At 40.9% G+C, this 20,384-nt stretch overlaps 1 protein-coding gene across 1 annotated transcript in view; it reads right to left on the bottom strand.

Annotated features, from left to right (window-relative positions):
- The window catches only part of GRK6 (G protein-coupled receptor kinase 6), a 78,547-nt gene that overhangs the window by 43,962 nt on the left and 14,201 nt on the right, over window positions 1–20,384 (bottom strand). Inside the window, exons 3-7 of the mRNA XM_077472548.1 lie at window positions 16,344–16,456; window positions 16,152–16,229; window positions 3,931–4,031; window positions 3,658–3,750; window positions 3,427–3,490 (exon numbers count right to left, since the gene is read on the bottom strand). Of these exons, the coding sequence (XP_077328674.1) occupies window positions 3,427–3,490; window positions 3,658–3,750; window positions 3,931–4,031; window positions 16,152–16,229; window positions 16,344–16,456 (449 nt within the window). The remainder of the gene's footprint in view (window positions 1–3,426; window positions 3,491–3,657; window positions 3,751–3,930; window positions 4,032–16,151; window positions 16,230–16,343; window positions 16,457–20,384) is intronic.

The raw sequence follows: 20,384 nt of genomic DNA on the forward strand, positions 1-20,384 counted from the left end.
ACGCTTTCCATTCCATACACACTAATGCTTCCCCATTACATCAGAGATGTATCCCTTTGAACTGAGTGCTGATAACAACCCGGAAAGGTCCCTCTCCTCTTCAGTCCGGAAGATGCATCACACATGGTTGCCAAAAGAAAGTTACAAGTTTCAATTTCTCAGACCACAGAACAGTTTTCCACTTTGCACCAGACCATTTTAAATGAGATTTGACCTAGAGAAGACGGTGGCATTTCTGGATCGTGTTCAAATATGGCTTCTTCTTTGCACGGTAGAGCTTTAAGTTGCGGTTTTGTATGGTATGGCAAACTGTTCACAGACAGTGATTTTCAGAAGTATTGCTGAGCCCATGAGTTGACAAGCTGCATGTGGTGACAGGCGACGTGGCAAGTGACACACTGGGGGCTCCCACTGATTCTACATTATGGGGAGTTGAACTATTTCATTCATATTACAATGTAAAATAAGAAATAAATGCGCTTCAATCATTCTGACACCATAACAACCATGTGCCGTGATGACTGAATGATTGAAGCATCAACACCAGCTATTGCCCACGAATAATTGCTTAACCACACGCGCCCCGCCCCCAGGCCTTGGCACAATTTTCTTTCACTCAGCCGGTCCCAGGTGCCAAAAAAGTTTTGGACCACTGCTGTAGATTACATATTTAAAGTCCTTGCAATTTTACATTGAGGAACATCATTCTGAAATTAAACCTCTGCCCATCTTTACTTCTGAGACACTGACTTTCTAAGATGCTCTTTTTTTACCCAATTATGTTACTGACCTGTTGACAATTAACCTAATTAGTTGTAAAATGTTCTTCCAGCTCTTCCTGATTAGTGTCACTTTTACAGATTTTCCTAAAATGAGTTTTGTTGCCCGATTCTAACATTTTTGAGACGTGTTATTGCCATCAAGTTCAAAATGTCCTTATTTTTTTCCTAAAATGGTACATTTTCTCAGTTGAAACATTTGTTATGTTTTCTATTTTGAATAAAATATGTGTATGGAAACTTGCAAATCTGCATTCTATTGAAATTTTCACGCAGTCACAACTTTATTCTAATTTGGGTTGTATATGTTTGCTTAAAGAGGTTGTAAACCTCCATGGGGAAGTTATACCTATAGGTAAGCCTAGAATAAGGTTTACCTACAGGTACTGTAAATACCTCCTAAATGTGCCCCGTTCAGGAGATATTCAGAAGATATGTACAGTTTACTGGGTCGATGATGTCGTTGGCGCATGCGCTCTGAAGGAATGACCGCCCGTGCCATTTCTTCAGGCGAGCGTGCTGTGACTGGCGGCTCCGGCCAGTCACAGAGTCAGAGTGCACTGCTCTGGAAGGAGGACGGCTGAAGATGGATGTGAAAACAGTTGTGAGAGGTCTTGTTTTTCAGTGGGCATCCTGAACTAGCCTGTTTTACCTAAACCAAAAAAAAAAAAAAAGCTAGCAGAATGCGTACCCTTGACGCAGCTTTGCACTTCTTTTCAAACCATTGCCTGAGTGATCTTAACTTCAATGCAGACCGAACAAAAGAGTTTGTTTTTAACAGAAGAAAAAAAGGAAGGTGGAAACCCCCTTTAAGAGCAATACAACAATAAACGCAAGAATTCTAGCCATTTTACAAAACAAAAAGTGAACTAGCGTTCTTTTCTTACAATTTCTTCATTAAGCTTGCAAAAATTATCAGAGCTTTTTAAATCATGTCCAAGTCTATTTACTGGGATTAGACATGCTCTTCTCTCATCTCTAAATAGTCCATTTAAAGCATGCAATTTGGATTATGACTGCTTTAACTAGAACAGCTAGTAATTGCTTGCATGAGGTAAGGCATTAGGCACATAATTCAAAAGAAAGCCGTAGAGAAAGAATGGGAGGTGTAGAACACAGCCCTCATCTCTAAAGCTTTTGAAGGAAGAAATATTTTTGATGTCCTTAGAACCAATCATGCATGTCATACATTTATGGACTGCATTTCAAAATGAAAAAGTGAATATGAGTTATGCAAGTACCTTAAAACACTCTAATAAACAAAGATGGCTATTCAGTAGAATGTCATGGGATGTACTCATTACTGGCTATGAGGCAGCACACTGCGTAAACCTCCTATCTCTATTCATCTCTGCATTATCAGCTGACACACAAACCTCTAATAAGAAACATGTTACTGCAGAACTCTAGGAATACTAGATCCTTAAATTGGAGGAAAGGGGAGTGTAATGTGCATCTTGCCCATGTGCAAATTTTTCTGCTAGGAAACAGCATAAAACAGTAGAAAAAAAAATGGCACCAAATGCACATCTGACTTCTGAAGGTAAGAGCTGTTTTTTTGGGTTTAGTTTTGTTTGTTTTTTTGCTTTTTTTGTTTTGTTTTTTTTAAACACAGTTTTCACAGCTGCTATCGAATGACTGCTGTAGAGCTGTGACATGAGAAAGTAACCAATAAAAAGCCTTCAACATCCTCCATGCACAGGTGTACTGGATAAAAGACTGAATAGCAATTGTCATATTAAAGTTGTACCTAAATTAACAAACACTAACCCCCTACCCCAGTCCTCTTAAATAAAATGGACTAACCTTCCTCAACCCCAGCTCCTTACTTATCATTGTTGCACAGATGTGGCCCAAGCTGGTGTTTACATCTGCAACACTGAAATTCTCTTCTGCTCTGGCCCCCTTCAGGTCAATATACTGAGTATTTGTAGGGACTGATGAGATTAAGTAAACACTGGACCATGGGAAGTAAGTGGCTGGAATGGGTGCAAGGAGGTTAGTCAAGTTGAAAAGGTTGAAAAGGTTTGGCTGGTGGGGGGTTAGAATTAGTTTAGGTTATTTTCGACAGCAATACGTGTATATACACACACGTTGCGGTTTGCAAGTGGTTTACCGAGATTATGGCTGAGGATATCAGCCATAACTACGGTATTGTTTTCTGCTGCCAGAAGATGGCTCTCTCATGAAAACATTCCGAGCAGCTCATGAGTCGCTGGAAGCGTTTCTAAAGTGAGGGATGGGAACATTTCCCCCGCCTCGTCGCTGCTCGTGGGCGTTTCTCAGGCTTACTGTTCCTGCTGGTTCACCTGAGAAACGATCTGACGGGGTGGCCGGATGCTCCAATTGGGGCGTAGATACTCTGATCACCTCTATGGCCTTGGAGGACCGGAGCGACATCAGGAGTCCAGGCTGGAAATAAAATTTATTATAATATATATAAAAATTGGAGCAACTATTATGTTTTTTGTTTTAGTTAAAGTGCACTTATTTTAATTTTTTTTTTGAAAAAAGTGTTTACAAAACCACTGCGCAAAGGTCGTGTGACATAAAAAAAAATTGCAATGATCGCAAAAAAATTGTGATTTAAAAACTTAAAGCCTGGTCGACAAGTGGTTAAGGTACATCAAAAATCATTAGTTCTTACCTCACCAAATCCCCCTTTGCCCAGAACCCTGTATTGGCGAAATGTATTCTTTGTGACTGGCTGTCTGAAAAGAATGACAAGCAGAAGATGAAAGACTGTCAACGCGATACTGATATGCCATTTGATGTATCATTATTCACACCATTTAATACATCTGACATATTTAGGCCCAAAAGGAGCATGGCCTGCACAGAAAAGAAAATAACTTTGCAGGAATGCATTATTGCTTACCTCTCCAACCATTTCCACTGTAAAAAGCGGTTGTAATATTGACTATCCAGGTAATCTGAAAATGGAGCCATGCTGAGGAAGTCATGGACAAGTCTGAAAAAACAAAAATAAAAAATGGTGGGAAAAAAGGGAAGACGATTCTGCTACTAATTGTATCAGGACCAGGTTGGGTGTACATGTCTCTTAGAAATGACTGTACGCTGTCATAAGACAGATCACATTTTATAATTATGATACACCAATGTCACATAACATGTCTGAATCTTGGCTTACTTAGAGCAGTCTTTAAACAGTTCTTTGCATGGATTGTTTTCCAAGCTATCTCTACAACCACCGACCAGCTGTTCAGGGACCTCTGTGATAAAATCTTCACTCTGTTAACATGAAAAAAAAGTCATTCAGCAGATTCTGTAGAACTAATGAGAAATAAGCGCTAAACAGTACACTCATGACATGCATGCAACACTGTGTAATGACGGTAGGATTAGAGATGATCACATTAGACACACATAAGAACAGACATTTAGAAAGAAAAACATATTGAAAGGGGACCCATGACCTTTACCAAGTAGCGTAGCACATTAAACCGAGGCCTAGGCATTCCAAAGTGATTATACAAGCTTGGTCAACACTATTATGGAGCAATGTCCTCCCACAGAGAACCAAATGAAGAGGCAGGATACAGAGCAGATCTAACACAACACTTTCGGTTGTGGAATTCAGCCAAGACCACTTGTCTTATATTGATGGTAAAGGTAACATTTAAAAAATAAAATAAAACCACAAACAAACACGGCATACTTACTTGCTCTGTGCAATGATTTTGCACAGAGCGGCCCTAAACCTTTTCTTCTGGGGGTTCCCTGCTGGCTCCTCACCCCTTCCAAGTGCCTCTATAGGAAGCCGTTTGACACTCGCTGTGTGTGTGTCCATTACCACACACAGCATAGCTTTGCCCCTCCCCCGCTCTTCCCAATGGCTCCTACTGTATTCATGTTCAGCGAGGAGAGAGAGGAGAGTCGCTGCTCTTGGGCACAGCACTGGATAGAGTTTTGGATCGGGAATTGACCCCTTCTCGCCTTTGTCACAGAAGTGGGCTTTTTATCCGTGGGTATCACATGTATGCGTATTGCCCTTTGTGCTGGGGAGCACAGCGTGCTCACCGAAAGCCCTGGGTCACATACTAACGATTGGGACCTGGGACTTTTGGTTCCAGGTCACCTGATCACTGTGATAGCCTCTGACTGGCTATCACGGTGATCATGGTGATCCCACCCATGTATGTACTCCTTCTTTTGAATGAAGAGAAAGATATGATGCAACATCCACGTCTTGCTGGAGAGGAAAATGTAAATAAACTAAAGTGAAAAAAAAAAAAATATGACCTTATAGTCATTTTCTAGAGTGACTACATTTCCGGAACTCTGAAGCCGCTTGGAGCATAATCTGCCAATCCAGTTCCAACTCCACTGCTAGTTTGCATTCCCAATGTTGTTGGTAAGGGCGCATGGGAGGTTTGCTAGAGGATATAAATTGAAGAGTATATTAAGGAGATAATACCTGTGGAGTGTGGGCATGACCTGCATATGCTCTCAAAGGCTGAAAGAAGGTAAGGTGTCAAGTGGGAACTGAGGAGTCTCTGAATAAAATAATGAAGCTTAAGGAAGCGGAAAATGTTCCCATAGCGGTAGTTACATTTTTTTATTTTTTTTTATTGCCGTAGTATCAGTGTGTTTTTAGGTAGGATAAAAAAAAAAAAAGCAAAATGTGCACCATCATTTCTGGGCTGTACTACAGGTACATACACAACAAATAACACATATGTGGCATTGCTGCAATCGTCAGGAGCAGGAGAATTTATTTTGGGTTTTTCCTTTGTGTTAAATTATGAAAATAGCAAGAAACATTTTTGGCCAGTTTTCCTTTGATTAATATTATATATATATATATATATATATATATCTCAATTATCAGGAGATATCCGTTACCATTTACCACCAAAAGAAAGCCCAATTTGTCCTGAAAAAAACAAGGTATAATTCACCTTGATGTACAAAGTAGTTGTGACAATATGTACAGTTTTACTAACACATGGCAAAGTTGCAAAATTGTGCTTGGGCATTTACATTTGTTTTACCCTTAGCGTGAAGGGGTTATGGTACAAAAAGCCTTCTGCCTATACAACCACTTTAAGGTTGAATAATACGGTTTACTGATGCACGTATTGGCGCCCTTCTTCATAGTTTCATAGTTAGTAAGGTTGAATAAAGACACCAGTCCATCTAGTTCAACCTGAGTGAGTGTCTACCCCTATCCCTGTACATTGTGCACTCACATTGGTCCCTACCCTCAAGGAGCCCACAATCCAAGGTCCCCATTCATATACTAGGGCCAATTTTGGACAGAAGCCAATTAACCTACCTGCACGTCTTTGGAGTGTGGGAGGAAACCCACGCAGTCACAGGGAGAACATGCAATCTCCAGGCAGGTCGTGTCGTGGTTGGGATTTGAACCAGCTACCCTTTTTACTGCTAGGTGAGAGTGCTATCCACTACACCACTGTGCATCCCCCACCTTATCAGGAAGGTGGGGGATGCATTTACGTAGAATTAATTTATACCTCACTATGACAGTGCAGCTGAAGGACAGTTTGTAAGCAAATTTGTTAAAGGGAAGGAGGACAGCCTCAAGACAAACCGTAGCACTAAGATTACCTTTAAAATGGAGTTCCAGCTCCTTTAAAACTTAAAAGTCAGCAGCTACTAATAATGTAGCTGCAGACTTTTAAATATATGCCATTGGCTCAGGTGCAGGTCCCGGCATTGCAACTAGGGGAAAACCCAACAATGAAGCCTTCAAGTTTCCCTCTGCGCTTTCTGAATGGCCCAGTCATCTTCTGGGACACACACACACACACACACACATTCCAGAAGTCAGCGGAGGGGCCGATATAAATCCAGAGATAATGTACATCACAGTGGTGGTGTAGGACGGAAGCCCTGCTCGAGAAAAAAAATATCCAAAAGGGATATCCAAATACGAGGGAGGCAGAGGGAGGCAGGGGGAGGTGGTGGGGTGCTCGACTGGATTACACCTACTTTGATTTTAGCCTGGAACTCCACTTTAAGGCCCTGTGTTTTATTGCACTGGAAGAATGCAGGTCACTGCAAGGACACATGGAAAACAAGTGTTTTCGATGTGTCCTGCTTACACCACAATGCTGGAGTTATGTGCAGTGCAGTGCAGTGCGTTAAAATGCTACAGGTATGCATTTTATTGCAACACAATGTACGAAAAACGTACACTAACAAAATGCAAATCTATGGAGAAAAAGCTTTTTATTATTTTGTTCCTTACATGGACCCAGAGCAATTTAACATGCATAAAAACGTGTGTCATCGCGCATGTCAACGCACGCCACTGAAAGGCAATGCGCATCCATTTTGTAAACATTGTCATGCACGTTTATGTATGAACAGGACCAAAAGCATTTAAATATCTTTCTACAATAGGTCTGTTCACAGAAAGAATCATGGCTTACTTTTTTATAGTCAGGTTTACTTTGTGGGCCAAGACACCATAAGAATGACAACAAAGACCTCTTTGGTAACTATATTCTCTCACCAGCTTTTTTTTTTTTTTTTTTTTTTTTTTTTTATATATATATATATATATATATATATATATAGTCTTCAAATAAACAATTGCTATGATGGTTATATGAAAAATGGAGCTATACACAGGTAAAGCAGCTAAATATGAAAGTCCAACTAAACTTTCAGTTGTAATCACCCAACAACATTCGAGGTTCATTAAAACAAAAAAAATACGCAAAGTTTTAAATATTTTTGTTTTTTCTGAAAGCATCCACAGCCCGAGCAGAAAAGCCTGCCTCCCTACCAGCACTTTGGGGAAGCAGCGATTCTTTTGCAGAGGCCCAACATGCCGCTTGCTCAGTCAAAGCCAGAGCTCTTTAATCAGAAGGAGCATGAGCGTTGCCGATTACAGAGCTATATGATTTGGCTCAACAGGGCGTGTCAGACCTCAGCAATGAGACCACTGCTTCCCAACAGAGAGCAAGGGTTCCAGGCTTTTCTACTCACACCGAGTAGAAAAGCCTGGAACCCTGTGCGGTTTTAGAAACAAAACAAACTGTAAGACATCAAACTTTTGTTTTAATGTACCCGGAATGTAATTAGAGGAACTAATGTCTTTACAATTAGAGGAACTGATGGATGAATTGGTCTTTACAGGGAATACACAAGTGTATTGCGTATGTTATGCTGTTCTATTCAGGGTGTCAAGACAGATAAACATGTTATCCCGTGTGTAGCAGCTGTATAGCTGTTCCTATACTAATCCTTTCACTGCTAATGATATTTTGATCATCTTTAAGTATACAATGCTGTCCTCATTCTCAACCAGCCTAGACTTTTCACAACTGGAGATGCAGCATCACCGCTCAATGTGAATACTTTGGCTTACTAAAGCCTGCTGGCTTCCCTCTTCTGATATTCTTTTGTTTGACTGATCTGTAAGCAATCAGGAGTTTTCTGTAAAAGATCTAAGTTACAAGAAGATCACTGATTGCTCACAGTTGAAATGAACAGCACTGATGATCAAAAGGAGGATGTAGGTATTTGCAATCTAAACAGCAACACTGAGCAGGCAAAAATGTTTTTCATCACCAAGAAAGGTTGTACCTAGGCTACTGAGGTACAGCAAGAACAGAGGGACCCAGAGGCAAAGTCAGATAATAAGCGTTTGTAAAAATCGGCATGTCAATGACCACCATAAGTACCCTTTACACCAGGGGTGCTAAACCGGTGGTGTGGCTCACGCCCTCCTGCTCTGAGATGGCGAGGCGTGAACAAAGAGTGGATGGAGCCTGCGCGAGCAGGAACCACATAAGCCAATGCTTCCTCTATACCTCTATAGCATTGGCTCCGGTCCCAGGCGAAGTACATAAGGTATCAATTACACCCCCCCCCACCCCCCCCCCCGTGCACCACACCTATGGTCTATGGAATGTAGAGCTAAACGGCTGCTACACTGCACCCGCGGTGCAGGTAAACCGCAGCACTTTAGTGTAAAAGCAGCTCTATGCCCCTTTCACATGATTGGTGAACATCCAACAGGGATTGGTCCCGCGGAAAAGAATGATCATGATCATGGTTTAAAATCTTCATATGCTATTCAAAATAATAAAAAAAACATGAAACTCTGAACCATTTCATTTCATTGTGGCCAACGACTGGTTACCAAATCACTCAAGCATCCCTCACTCAGATAGAAGAATTCGGGCAGCTATGCTACCATCCAATTGTTTCCACCCACCCCCTGTAATGTTACTCCCCCGGCACACGTTCCCCTGCCATGTATCCTGTGGTCCGCTTGCCCATCTGTGGGCCTGGGACCGCCATAGTATGTCTGCCAAGTAGAGGGGAGGGAGCAGAGCAAATGTTTCTCTACTTTGACCAGTGTTTGTTAAAAAATAAAAATAAAATAAAACTTTACAGTAAATAGAAAGCATACATTTTATAATTTGCCTTCTTTAAAAATTATGCTAAAATGATTTTCCTGGCACAAAGCATGGTGAAGTGATTTGCAAATGAAAAAAAGTGAGTCAGAACTGCCATTTTTAGAGATAGATCAGCAAGAGTACTTTCCATATTTCTCCCATTATTAGCTTACTTTACCATTTATAGAAATCTGTCCCCCAACAACCACCCTTCCTCACTACTGGCTGATTTCAGTGGTAGACTCAAAGTTCACACAGCCCTTAAGCTACAAATGGATCAAATTTAGTCAGGGAAGTGACTGGTCAAATTTTCGATCCATGTATAGGCAGGGGGGTTGTACAGAAGTTGGTCTACCGATTGAATTCTGTACAGCTATTCTGTCGGAATTTTCGTGCTCAATCAGTGCCGCTGGCTATAGTCTACAGTAATGATCAGTGTATTCCGTTGGTGAGAAAGTCTCCAAATTGTCAGAATACAAAAGCACAGTGGGGAGGATTCTCTCATCCACATCGCATGTGTGGATAGGGGTCTGGTCATTTTTTTTCGTTCAACCAGCTGGTAGAAAAAATAAAAAAGATTGAACATCTATGGCAGGGATATGCAATTAGCAGACCTCCGGCTGTTGCAAAACTATAAGTCCCAACATGCCTCTGCCTCTGGGTGTCATGCTTGTGGCTGTCAGTCTTGCTATGCCTCATGGGAGTTGTAGTTCTGCAACAGCTGGGGGTCCGCTAATTGCATATCTCCGATCTATGGGCTGCTTACAAATTGAGGCTGTTAATGGATTTACAGCCCCTGATTCAAGAAAGAGTGGAACGAGTTCATGCCAATGGAGTGCCTCTACATATTGGAGACTGATTAACTACAGGAGTTGACACTGAGTAAAAAAGTCACTTTAATTATGCAATCATGCAAAAAACAAATACCTGTTTATTTCATCTGCACATAACTGGGTATTCAAAATGAATACAGCTACATTTTTTTGTGCAAATATTCTCAACTCAATTACTACATCAGTCTCAATGTTCATTTAAATCGGTCTTATGCAAGCCCCAATAGCCCTAGACCCAAAGTGTGCTCAGTAACTCAGTATGCAATTGTTGAATTTAAAGTGGAGTTCCACCCGAAAGTGGAACTTCTGCTTACACGCTCCCTTCCCCCCTCCGGTTCCCTCACCAGGAATGGTGGTGGCAGCAGCATCTGGTAGTCAAGACTGGCTGAGGTGCCAACATCGTGGGCTCCCTGGACAGGTAAGTGCCCTAATATTAAAAGCCAGTAGCTACAGTATTTATAGCTGCTGAATTTCTTTCACCCAGACTGGACCTCCTCTAAGTCTTAAGCCTAGTACACACTAATAGTTTTTTTTTCCGTTCAGCCCTGCAAAAAAAAAAAAAAATTATATATATATATATATATATATAATAACTGACAGCCCAGAAGAAGCCATTTTTAATAAACTATCTGACATGGCTGAGAGCGCTGATCAGAAGACCTTTTTTGGTCATGCCCAGGTTACTATTGAATCGGCCGATGCCGCCCAAACAAACATTTGGCCCATGTGTACCAGGCTTTAAAGTGGTTATTAACCCACTATAAAAAAAGGACCTTATATAAAATCCTCCTTGTCTCCTAACAATAGGTGCCCCTGTGTGTGCGTTTTATTGAAAAACAAACAGTCTATACCTTATATCAGAGCGGCAAATTGGTGATCACATGACCAGCCTCTCCTCTCCCAGTCTGACGGATGCAGCAGAAGAGTATGAGATTCCCCCACTGATCTCAGCCGGGAGGGGAGGAGGAGAAGAGGAGAGAGCCGGCGTGTCACGTGATCACCAACCTCTGCTCTGAAATGAGGTATAGAAAGCCTTCACACACACACACACACACACACACACACACACACCTTATGGTTAGGAGACAAGGAGGATTATATACAATATGAAAAAGTATTTCAGCCGCAGGGCGGGAGGGGGCAGCCCTGACACAGGAGAGCTATGGATGATGGAGGCACGTAAACTGATCACAATGCCAGGGCTCAGCAGCCATGATATACCGTGGTTAGTTAACAGAGGTGAGGGCAGAAACTGGCAGGATCAGTCAGGTATTTCAGGTGTTACATTGGGCCAAATTACACAGCACAGCCCTGTGCCGTGAACAGCAATGCATACTAGCACATTATGACATTACCTTGCAGGTACAAAAAGGCTAGTGGTTTACAACCACTTTAAGTATGTAGCTTCCTTATCTTTTAATCCCTGACTACAAGGCTGGTGTCATGACAGCTGCCCAAGTTTTCCCGATTCAGGGTGGCCCCTTTCTCTTTCAACATCCTATGGAGCCACTTGCATGCAGAGACTAGATTTGTGTCTGCCTAAATTGTGTGCATCAGTAGAAACACAGACCAGTAACCGAAGGGTGGCAAGGCACTCCCCTGCGTCTCCCTCCTCCCATCTCCAAGCTAACGGACTGGCTCAAGACTGCACTGTCCACTGTTAACTGTGAAAACTGGAAGTTTGAGCAAAGCATGTGTTCACTGTAAACATTTTATAAAGTACTTGCCTATGGTAACCCTCTAAACATCAGCTTCCTAAGAGGGGCAGCACTGAATACCAACCCAACTTTACTGAATTGCACAGAGCTGAGATTCTAACAAATGGAGCTTGCTGATTGAAGGAGAAAACACAGAGATGAGCTCATCAGCAATCTGCTGCTGCTTCCATGTCCAGTCCCAGCCCTGACCAAGCAGTAATACTTTGAATACAAAAGAGAAAAGTAAGCTCAGCACCTGGCCGAATTATACTTTTTAGGCAGGTCAGAAAGTTTGCCAGTATGCATTTTGAAGTTTTCCTATATTTTATACTCTGGTATTTTTGTACAAACTTAAAATAAAAACTAGGACAAAAACAGAACAACAAAAAGAAATACATATGCCGAAGGACACAATTCCAATCATAGGACCTCATATGATTGCTCAGAAGCCTAAACACAGTCTGCCCGAGTGATTTATCAAACAGGAAAAGCAGTGGGCAAATACTTTCACTGCGGTTCATTACAAATGCAAATGTAAATGTAAATTCAAATGCAGCAAAGGCATTTAGCATATTAAAGTGTCACGTATGGATATAAAATGGAACAAGCATCAGTAGTGGGAATGGATTTGCGGCTTTTGTGGGCCCCCAATGATTATGCCGGGGGCTCCAGACATTGACAGTTGCACTCGGATTTAAAAATGCTTGCCTCTCTTTCATCACAATAATTGACTTAATTAACTATAGAGGTCAATTGCTTCAACTGTGTTGTTCAATTTGAATGCAACAGCAATACAGCTTGGTTTGCAACAGTATATTTCTAACACACTACTACCGGTAGCAGAGGAAATTAAGCAAGTCAGATTATTGTGATTCTATGTAGGTAATGAGAGAGAGTGAACAGGAACTTTCTAATTTACCGCTAATTATGGGCTTCCTCAGCCAGTCATCTAGGACCAAAAGCTATATATTCTTGGTAATTTTACTCTGGGGAAAATATCCTACAGAAGCTTTGTCTTTGAATTTCAATGCTCAGAAGTTCATAGCAATCCAATAGAAGTCCTCCATCAGCCTATTTTACAATAGCAGAAACATATTAAAAGGGTCAGTTCACCTTTACCAAAAAAACAAAATTGCCTATGCAGATAAGGGGTGGCTGTGGATAAAAACAAACAGTGCAGCTCTGACTAAAGTTGAATAATGCCCTTGCTATAGGTGTAGGCCATTTATGCATTTCCTGAAGCCTGACTGGAATACTCCCAGGATGTTGCTAAGAGAGACCTAGTCATTATTGCGTACCTTCACAGTAGCGAGTTCTTTCTCCGATTTAATCCCCCTCACATGCATTTTCTCTTCCTTGATAAAGTAGCTCTGAGCTTAGGGTTTAAGAGCTCACACCTGTGATAAGGCCTCATGCACATTGGACGTTTTATAAAAATGCCAGCAGTGTTAGCTGTAGAATGATTTTTGCAGCGTTTTTCAACAAAACGACGGTATACTCCCACAAAAGCTTATGGTACAAAAAACGCAGAATAGACACTTTTTCAGTGTTTTTAACTTCTATCAGAGTTAGAGAGCTTTTACAGCTGAAAAAACGCCTCCTTAAAACCCACTAGTTGGGGGGGGGGGGGGGGGGGGGGCAGGAAACACCCTTACCAAAAAAAACAACAAACACAGATAAAAGCCCATGGGGGTTATTTACTAAAGGAGAATCCACTTTGCACTGCAAGTGCACTTGGAAGTGAAGTCGCTGTAGATCCAAGGGGGGGCATGCAATGAAAATAAAAAACAGCATTTTAGCTTGCACATGATTGGATAATAAAATCAGCAGAGCTTCTCCTTATTTCAGATCTACCCCTTAGATTTACAGTGACTGCACTTTCAGTGGAAAGTGGATTTGCCTTTTCGTAAATAACCCCCTATGTGTGCATGGACACATAGGATAACAAGCTGGAGCATTTATTGGATGCAGAAAAAAATGCCTGAAGCCAAAAACAGCTGCTGTAAAAATGTCCAGTGTGCATGAGGCCTAAAGGTGATCAGTAACGACCAGGCCTTTTTGAGTAACGTCTCAACAATGTCCTTGAGAGTATTCCAGTCAGGCTTCATAAGGTATGTAAGTGGCCTACACCTATAGCAAGGGCATTTTTCAACTTTAGACAAAAAGGTGCACAGTTTGTCTTTACCTACAGCAACTCTTATCTACATAGGCAGTTTTTTTTGGGCAAAGGTGAACTAATCCCTTGATGTATCGCTTTCACTTTAAAAATGTGTGTTTGACAGAAGAAGTGCATCACCAAATATGGAGTGCCTGAATTGCTTCCTCTGTGTCTGTTATGACATCAGTGGTCTACCCTTGATCAGAGTTATCCTGTTTTTTCAGTTTCAATTATTTTTACTGAGCTTTTCCCAAAGTACAAATGAAGATAACGGGTGTAAATTGTGAAATAACTACAATCTCCAAGAGAGGCATTACATTCTTAAGTCATGTAGCTCAATTAGGATCATATATCCCAATTCTGTGTGTGTCTCTATTGCAATTTGTGTCTCTATTACTACAATTTGCAATTATGCTAGGATGGAATACAATGGTTTGCTCGGGTGGTGGCAAATCTGAGAAGGAGGGACCTGTAGGGCGCCTATTTGTCCCTTCCAAATCCTGAGAAGCATTGTATCCAGACATCCCTGAAGGTCTCCATCCTATCATCCAGGGCAGTCAATCGTTTTTCATTAATCATTAGCCAGGAATGCTTGACCTTGACCAGTTCAAGAGCAACAAGTCTTCCAGGATCTGGCAAAGGGGATTCTAGCAGCTATAAGGCCTCATGCACACAGGATGTTTTGCAAACTCTCCTAGAAGCCTTTCTTCCTGGCAGCAGTGTTTTAGCAGAAAAAAAGCCCAACGCCAGCAAAAGTGTTTAAAGCATTTATAGGTGTCAAGAGCTTGGGCGTTAGTTCAGTTCATTGGTCAGAACAATCATTTATTCTGGCCATTGAAATTAATTACTCTCAAGCACTAACTGCGTCTAGTGTGCTTAGGTGCGCTTAGATGAGTTTAGCGTCGTCAAGCGTTTTTTCTGACAAAACTCTGCTGCTTCTGGTCGCGCTGGCAGTGTTTTTTTTTTCCTTCCTCCAAAAGCCCCTGCCACTTAGGCTACTTCCACACGGAAGCACTTTACAGGTGCCATAGCGCTAATAATAGCGCCTGTAAAGTGCCTCTCCTGTCACTTTAGTGTGAAAGTCCGAGGGCTTTCGCACTGGAGCGTTGTGCTTGCAGGACGTTAAATCCTGCAAGCAGCATCTTTGCAGCGCTTTAGGAGCAGTGTATACACCGCTCCTAAAAAGCCGCTGCCCACTGAAATCAATAAGCAGCGCCACCGAAGCGCCTGCAAATTGCCACTTTTAACCCTTTTTCAGCCGTTAGTGGGGCGCTTTTAGCCCCCGCTAGCAGCCAAAAAGCGCAGCCAAAACTGCAGACGCCCCAGTGTGAAAGTGCCCTAAATGCTGCTAAAAGTCTATTTTGTGCATGGATACATAGGTTAACATGCAGTAGAGTTTAGAAGTAGGGGAAAAAACAAAACAAAAAAAACCCAAGCAGAAAAAAAAAAAAAAAAAAAAAAAAAAAAAAGAAGAAGAAGAAGAGGATGCCCCTAAAAGCAGCTGTGCATGAGGCCTCAATATCAAATCCATTTCTTTGAGTGTCCAGGTATGCCCCTGACTGGTTGGTTCAATATTGCATCTGATGGTGATCTACATTATTCTGTTTTTTAGTGGTTGATTCGTTTTACCCTTATGAGCCTTCAAGACAGAATGAGTATTTGATGTACAATCATAAGAACCATCTATAGTCCATATAAGGTCTCATTGAAAGAAATTAGTACTAAAAGGTAAATATGTAGGAGGGCACTGTGGACTTATTTTTGAATGCTTGCTGCACATCAAAAAGTCAAAGTATTCAAAGCAGAAGGAGCATAGTAACTAATATAGGGAGACCATGACCAGGGGAGAGCAACCATGAAAATCTGGTTATATCTCAAAGCACAAATTTTATTTGCAGGGAGTGTGCCACAAAGCTATATACTTGTTTGAGAAGCAGTCAATCATTGACTGAAAGCCGTATTCAGTGCAGTGAAGTCGATTTAGAAAATAAATAAATAAATAGGGACTATCAAGTACTTGACCCAAGTAACCCAGACATCTAAAAATCCTAACAAGTTGCGTTCAAACAACATGGTCCATAAGGTTATTTCAGACTATAAATATCCTAGTGTATGTTACTTTGACTGATTTGTCTTTTTTATTTTTTTATTTTTTTGCGTTATATTTTTGATAAATTCTTAGTTTATCAAAGATTCACAAAATGTTCATAACCGTAGAAGGTATATAATGGTCCTCCCAGAGTTCTCGTTTACCTGGGTTTTCTTAATATGCTCCAAATCCTTACCGTATTAGTGAGGTATTTTTGAATCAGTAGCTGACCACATTCTTTCCGCTTCTCGTCTGGAGACACTTCATACTCAGCCTTAAAAAGAAAAAGGAATGAGGTTTATGGCACAGGAAAAAAACAAAACAAAAAAACAACAAAAAAAAAAAAAAACGTATAGCCTGCTGTATAATGTGAATATAGCACTCTCACCACAGCATCTAGGAAGTGGACACAACGCAACAACTCCGGCCGAGTTTCACAAAATTGACGGAAGAGAAGACGCCCAATGGGTTGCCGATCACAAAGACTGTGATAATCGTGCTCTGTAGGACACAGGAATACATTCATTTGTAAATGAAAATTTATTTTATTACCTGCCAAATAACGAAATTATGTTGGGAAGGTATGTTTTCAATGCCGACAGGCAGACATGTCTTTGTTACTCGTTAACTATGAGAAAGCCAACCCAAAATGTGTTTTAGCCTAAAGCTAATAAGATTTGAAAATAAAATATATAGTAACGAACATCTGAACGTCTCAACAAATCCTGGATAGAGATAGATTAATACATTTTTTTTTTTTTTTTTTTTTTTTACACATACACTTTTTTTGTTCCCCCCTCCCATTTAAGTTGCCTTTTCCCATAAAGAAATGTTATGAGCAAACTCACATCTCGCACATTTATTTTTGTCACATGCATTTTGACTGACATTAGGTGGGCTAAAACACAAAGAAGCTGCTGGAAAGTAATGTCATTAAAAGCTCAATCCACAGGGTGGGAAGAACAAAAGGCCAGTGAGGACGTCTAGAGAAGTAGAGGCAACAATGACATTTGATCTAAAAAGGAGCAGCTGTATAGACTCAAACATTTCCAGTGTAGCTCTCAACATTCTGCAGGTTGACAAACATCAAAAGTTTCAGAGGCATGGGCGTCCGCAGAACTTTTTTCAGGGGGGGGCATAATTTTAGGGTCACCCATGCGCCGCCATTTTTCGACAATGTCATTATCACATTATCATGGTCAGAGACTGCAGACGTAGTACAATCCCTAGGATAAGTAATGGTTAATGGCAAACAGGCCCTGTTACCAGACTCAACGAAAACACAGCAGTGATCCCTCCGGTCAGTCATGTAGCATGTCTGTACCCTGGCAGTGGCTCAGTCTCTCTCTCTGGCAGTGCTGGGCAGCGTGGCTCTCTGGTGGCGCGGGGCAGTGTAGCTCTCTCTCTGGTGGCGCTGGGCAGCGTGGCGCTCTCTCTCTCTCTATCTCTCTGGCTTCTGCCCAGCACACCCCTCATTCTTTTACCTTTAGCGCTCTCTCCCTCAGCTTTTTTCCAGGCTGCAGTCTCTCAATCTCTCTTTTGATCGAGTAGCCTCATCCCTGTGGAAAATGGGGCCACATATTTGGGACTACATATCCCATGATGCGCTCCTCTCCTAGTCTCCTTTGATTGGCCCTCAGTTATGGCCAATAGGGAAGGAACAGAGCGGGCAGGAAGCTGGGTGAGGAACCTAGTGATAGCCCGCAGCTCGCCTTCTGCTGTCACAGCATCGCCGACTTCTCTGCTGGACTGAGCAGGGAAAAGAGCCTGCAGTCATACTACACTGATAGGGGTGCGTGACAGAACCTTGACAGAACCTTGATGGCCTCACACGGGTGTGGGCTGCCCGCACCCCGATAGCGATGGAACTGTGTTGAATTTAAGATCTGATCCCAGGGGGGGGGGGGCACTTGACCTGCCATGGCGCTGCCATGATGCATCTGAAATGACAGGTGCTCTTTAAATGTAAGGACTTATTCTTGCTGGTAGTTAGAATTGTAAATATTTGCAAACAAAACGAAGGTTCCCCATTTAGAATAATAAGCTGTCAGGTTAGTAAAACAGCGATATCTGAACCAATTCAATCATACAGTTTGAAGTGTACATAGATTTGCAAAATAATGGAATAAAGGAATATTTATCTCATGGTTGCTGTGCCATTGTGTGAATGTATCAATGCAGTGCATGTTATCTCAGCTTGCAGAGCTTGGATTCATTGAATGAGTTTACCAAAAATGAAAATATTGCAGAATATACAGCCTCATGCTACATAACTAAGCTCCATTTCATGCTGAATAAACTAAATGATTAATGTATCTGAAATAGATTTTTACTCCAAAAGCATTTTATTATGCCATCAGAGCATCCTGATCAGTGTTGCAGGCTATATCTGGTGGCACAGCTTATCCGTAAAAAACCCAAACAGGCTATTTGTTGAAGTCGATTAAAATTCAGCTGGTCACTGTTGGAATTTTGATCAATGCATGGACACCTATATGTACTAGCAGATTTAGGCCTCAAGTGCACTGGGTGTTTTTACAGCAACTGTTTTGGGCGTCAGGCATTTTTTTTCTACAGCCAGTAAACTCCCCAGCATGGTATCCTATTTGTCCATGCACACATAGGCTTTCAGCAGTGTTTTTTTGGCAGGGGAGATTTCAGGCTGGAAAAATCCCCCAGAACTACTGCGTTTTGAAAGAGGAGTTTTTCAGCTGTAAAAATGATCCAGCGCTGAAAAAATGCAGCTATCCAGCATGAGCCTCAAGCTAAAGCAAAAACGCAGGAGAAAAAAATTCACATTTTTTAAATGCAGCATTCTACAGCTAACTCTACTGCCGTTTTTATGATGTCTAGTGTGCATGAGGCCCAAAATAGACTAAAATTAAAAGCCAAACTCACACTGCAGTTACAGCAACAGTTTTACATGAATAAATAAAAGCTGATCATTGTAAAATACAGGAGATGATCAAAGACTGGACACAATACAAGAGATGGGCAGGGGCTGTAGATATAATACAGGAGACGGTCAGAGTCTGTGGACATATACAGTAGATGGTCAAAGACTGCAGACACGCTACAGGAGTTGTTGGAGGCTAGGGACATGTTTCAGCAGACTTTGACTAGAGGCATATTACATGAGCCTGCTATCACAGGGAAACAGGAAAAAAAACTAAAACAAAAAAAACAATGCCCCCCATGTGTGCCTGAAAAGGTCCTATTGTCAGCCTGTGACACATGCAGCTAGGGCCGAAACAACTAAATTAATTAAAATCGACAACTAATTGATTACTATTTTCATAATCGGCCAGTAACATAATGGGGTTAAATAAATAAAAAAAAAGTAGTCCCTTACAGTACAAAAAGAGCAAATAATCGCTACTGTAAATATTACTACTAATGAAACCCTTACAGTAGCAATCATTTGCTCTTTTTGTGCTATAAAAGGGCTCATTTTAGTTTTTTTAACCCCATTGCGTTACTAAACGTCTTAGGCCTGGTTCACACCTATGCATTTTTTAGTGCTTCTTGCAGAAACACATTACAGTTCATTTAACATGGTTTCCAATGGGACACATTGACATCTATGCTTTTTTAAGCTGCTGCGTATTTGGAAAGGGTCAAGGACTTTTTCAATGCAAAACTGTGCTTTTTCTGGTTTAGCTGCAGAAAAGCATGTAATGCATTTTTACAGCAATTTGTGTTTTTTAATCTGCCAAACAAATTGGCCAAAAATAAAAAAAAAACACATAAAACAAAAAAACGCAAGTGGCAGCAAAAAGCACTGCAGAAACAGATCAGATGCAAACTGCATAGGTGTGTACCGAGCCTTATGCTCACACAAATCAATTTTCAAATGAGAATATTCATACGAAAAATCTTTGAACATTCGCTGAAAGAATGAGAGTTGTTTGAAATTTTCACTTGCTTTTAACATTCATTTTTAAAATGAATGTAATGTCTGAATGGATTCTATTATTTCTAAATTTTCCCGTCACTGTTGTTGAAAACAAACTTCAATTTGACCCCATTAACAATTAGAAAATCTAAGGAACGTTCTTAAAATTACTTTTTTTGAAGAAAGACATTGTTTTTGTATCGCCAGAATATAACATATTACAGTTCTGTTTGAAAATCTGCAAAACAGTCGAACCTTTCTTTTTTTCTTTAAAAAAATAAAAATAAAAAATTTGATCCAAGTCTGATGATATTTACCAGATTCAACCTTTAATAGTTTACATCTCCTCTAGTAGTACATCTCATTTAATAGTATATACAGTATATCTCTGTCTGTTATTCTCAGAGTGGATTAGAGATTTTGCTCCCTTATCGTCTAGTTGGTTATTTAGATTGACCACTGCATATTGATGAATAACAACATTACCTTTTTTTTTTTTTTTTTTTTTTTTAACTTTACATATTAACTCAATTA

Source organism: Lithobates pipiens, unplaced genomic scaffold (assembly GCF_037356315.1).
Source record: "Lithobates pipiens isolate NorthernLeopardFrog02 unplaced genomic scaffold, aLitPip1_a1.2 Scaffold_8, whole genome shotgun sequence".
In the NCBI taxonomy this organism is placed as follows: domain Eukaryota; kingdom Metazoa; phylum Chordata; class Amphibia; order Anura; family Ranidae; genus Lithobates; species Lithobates pipiens.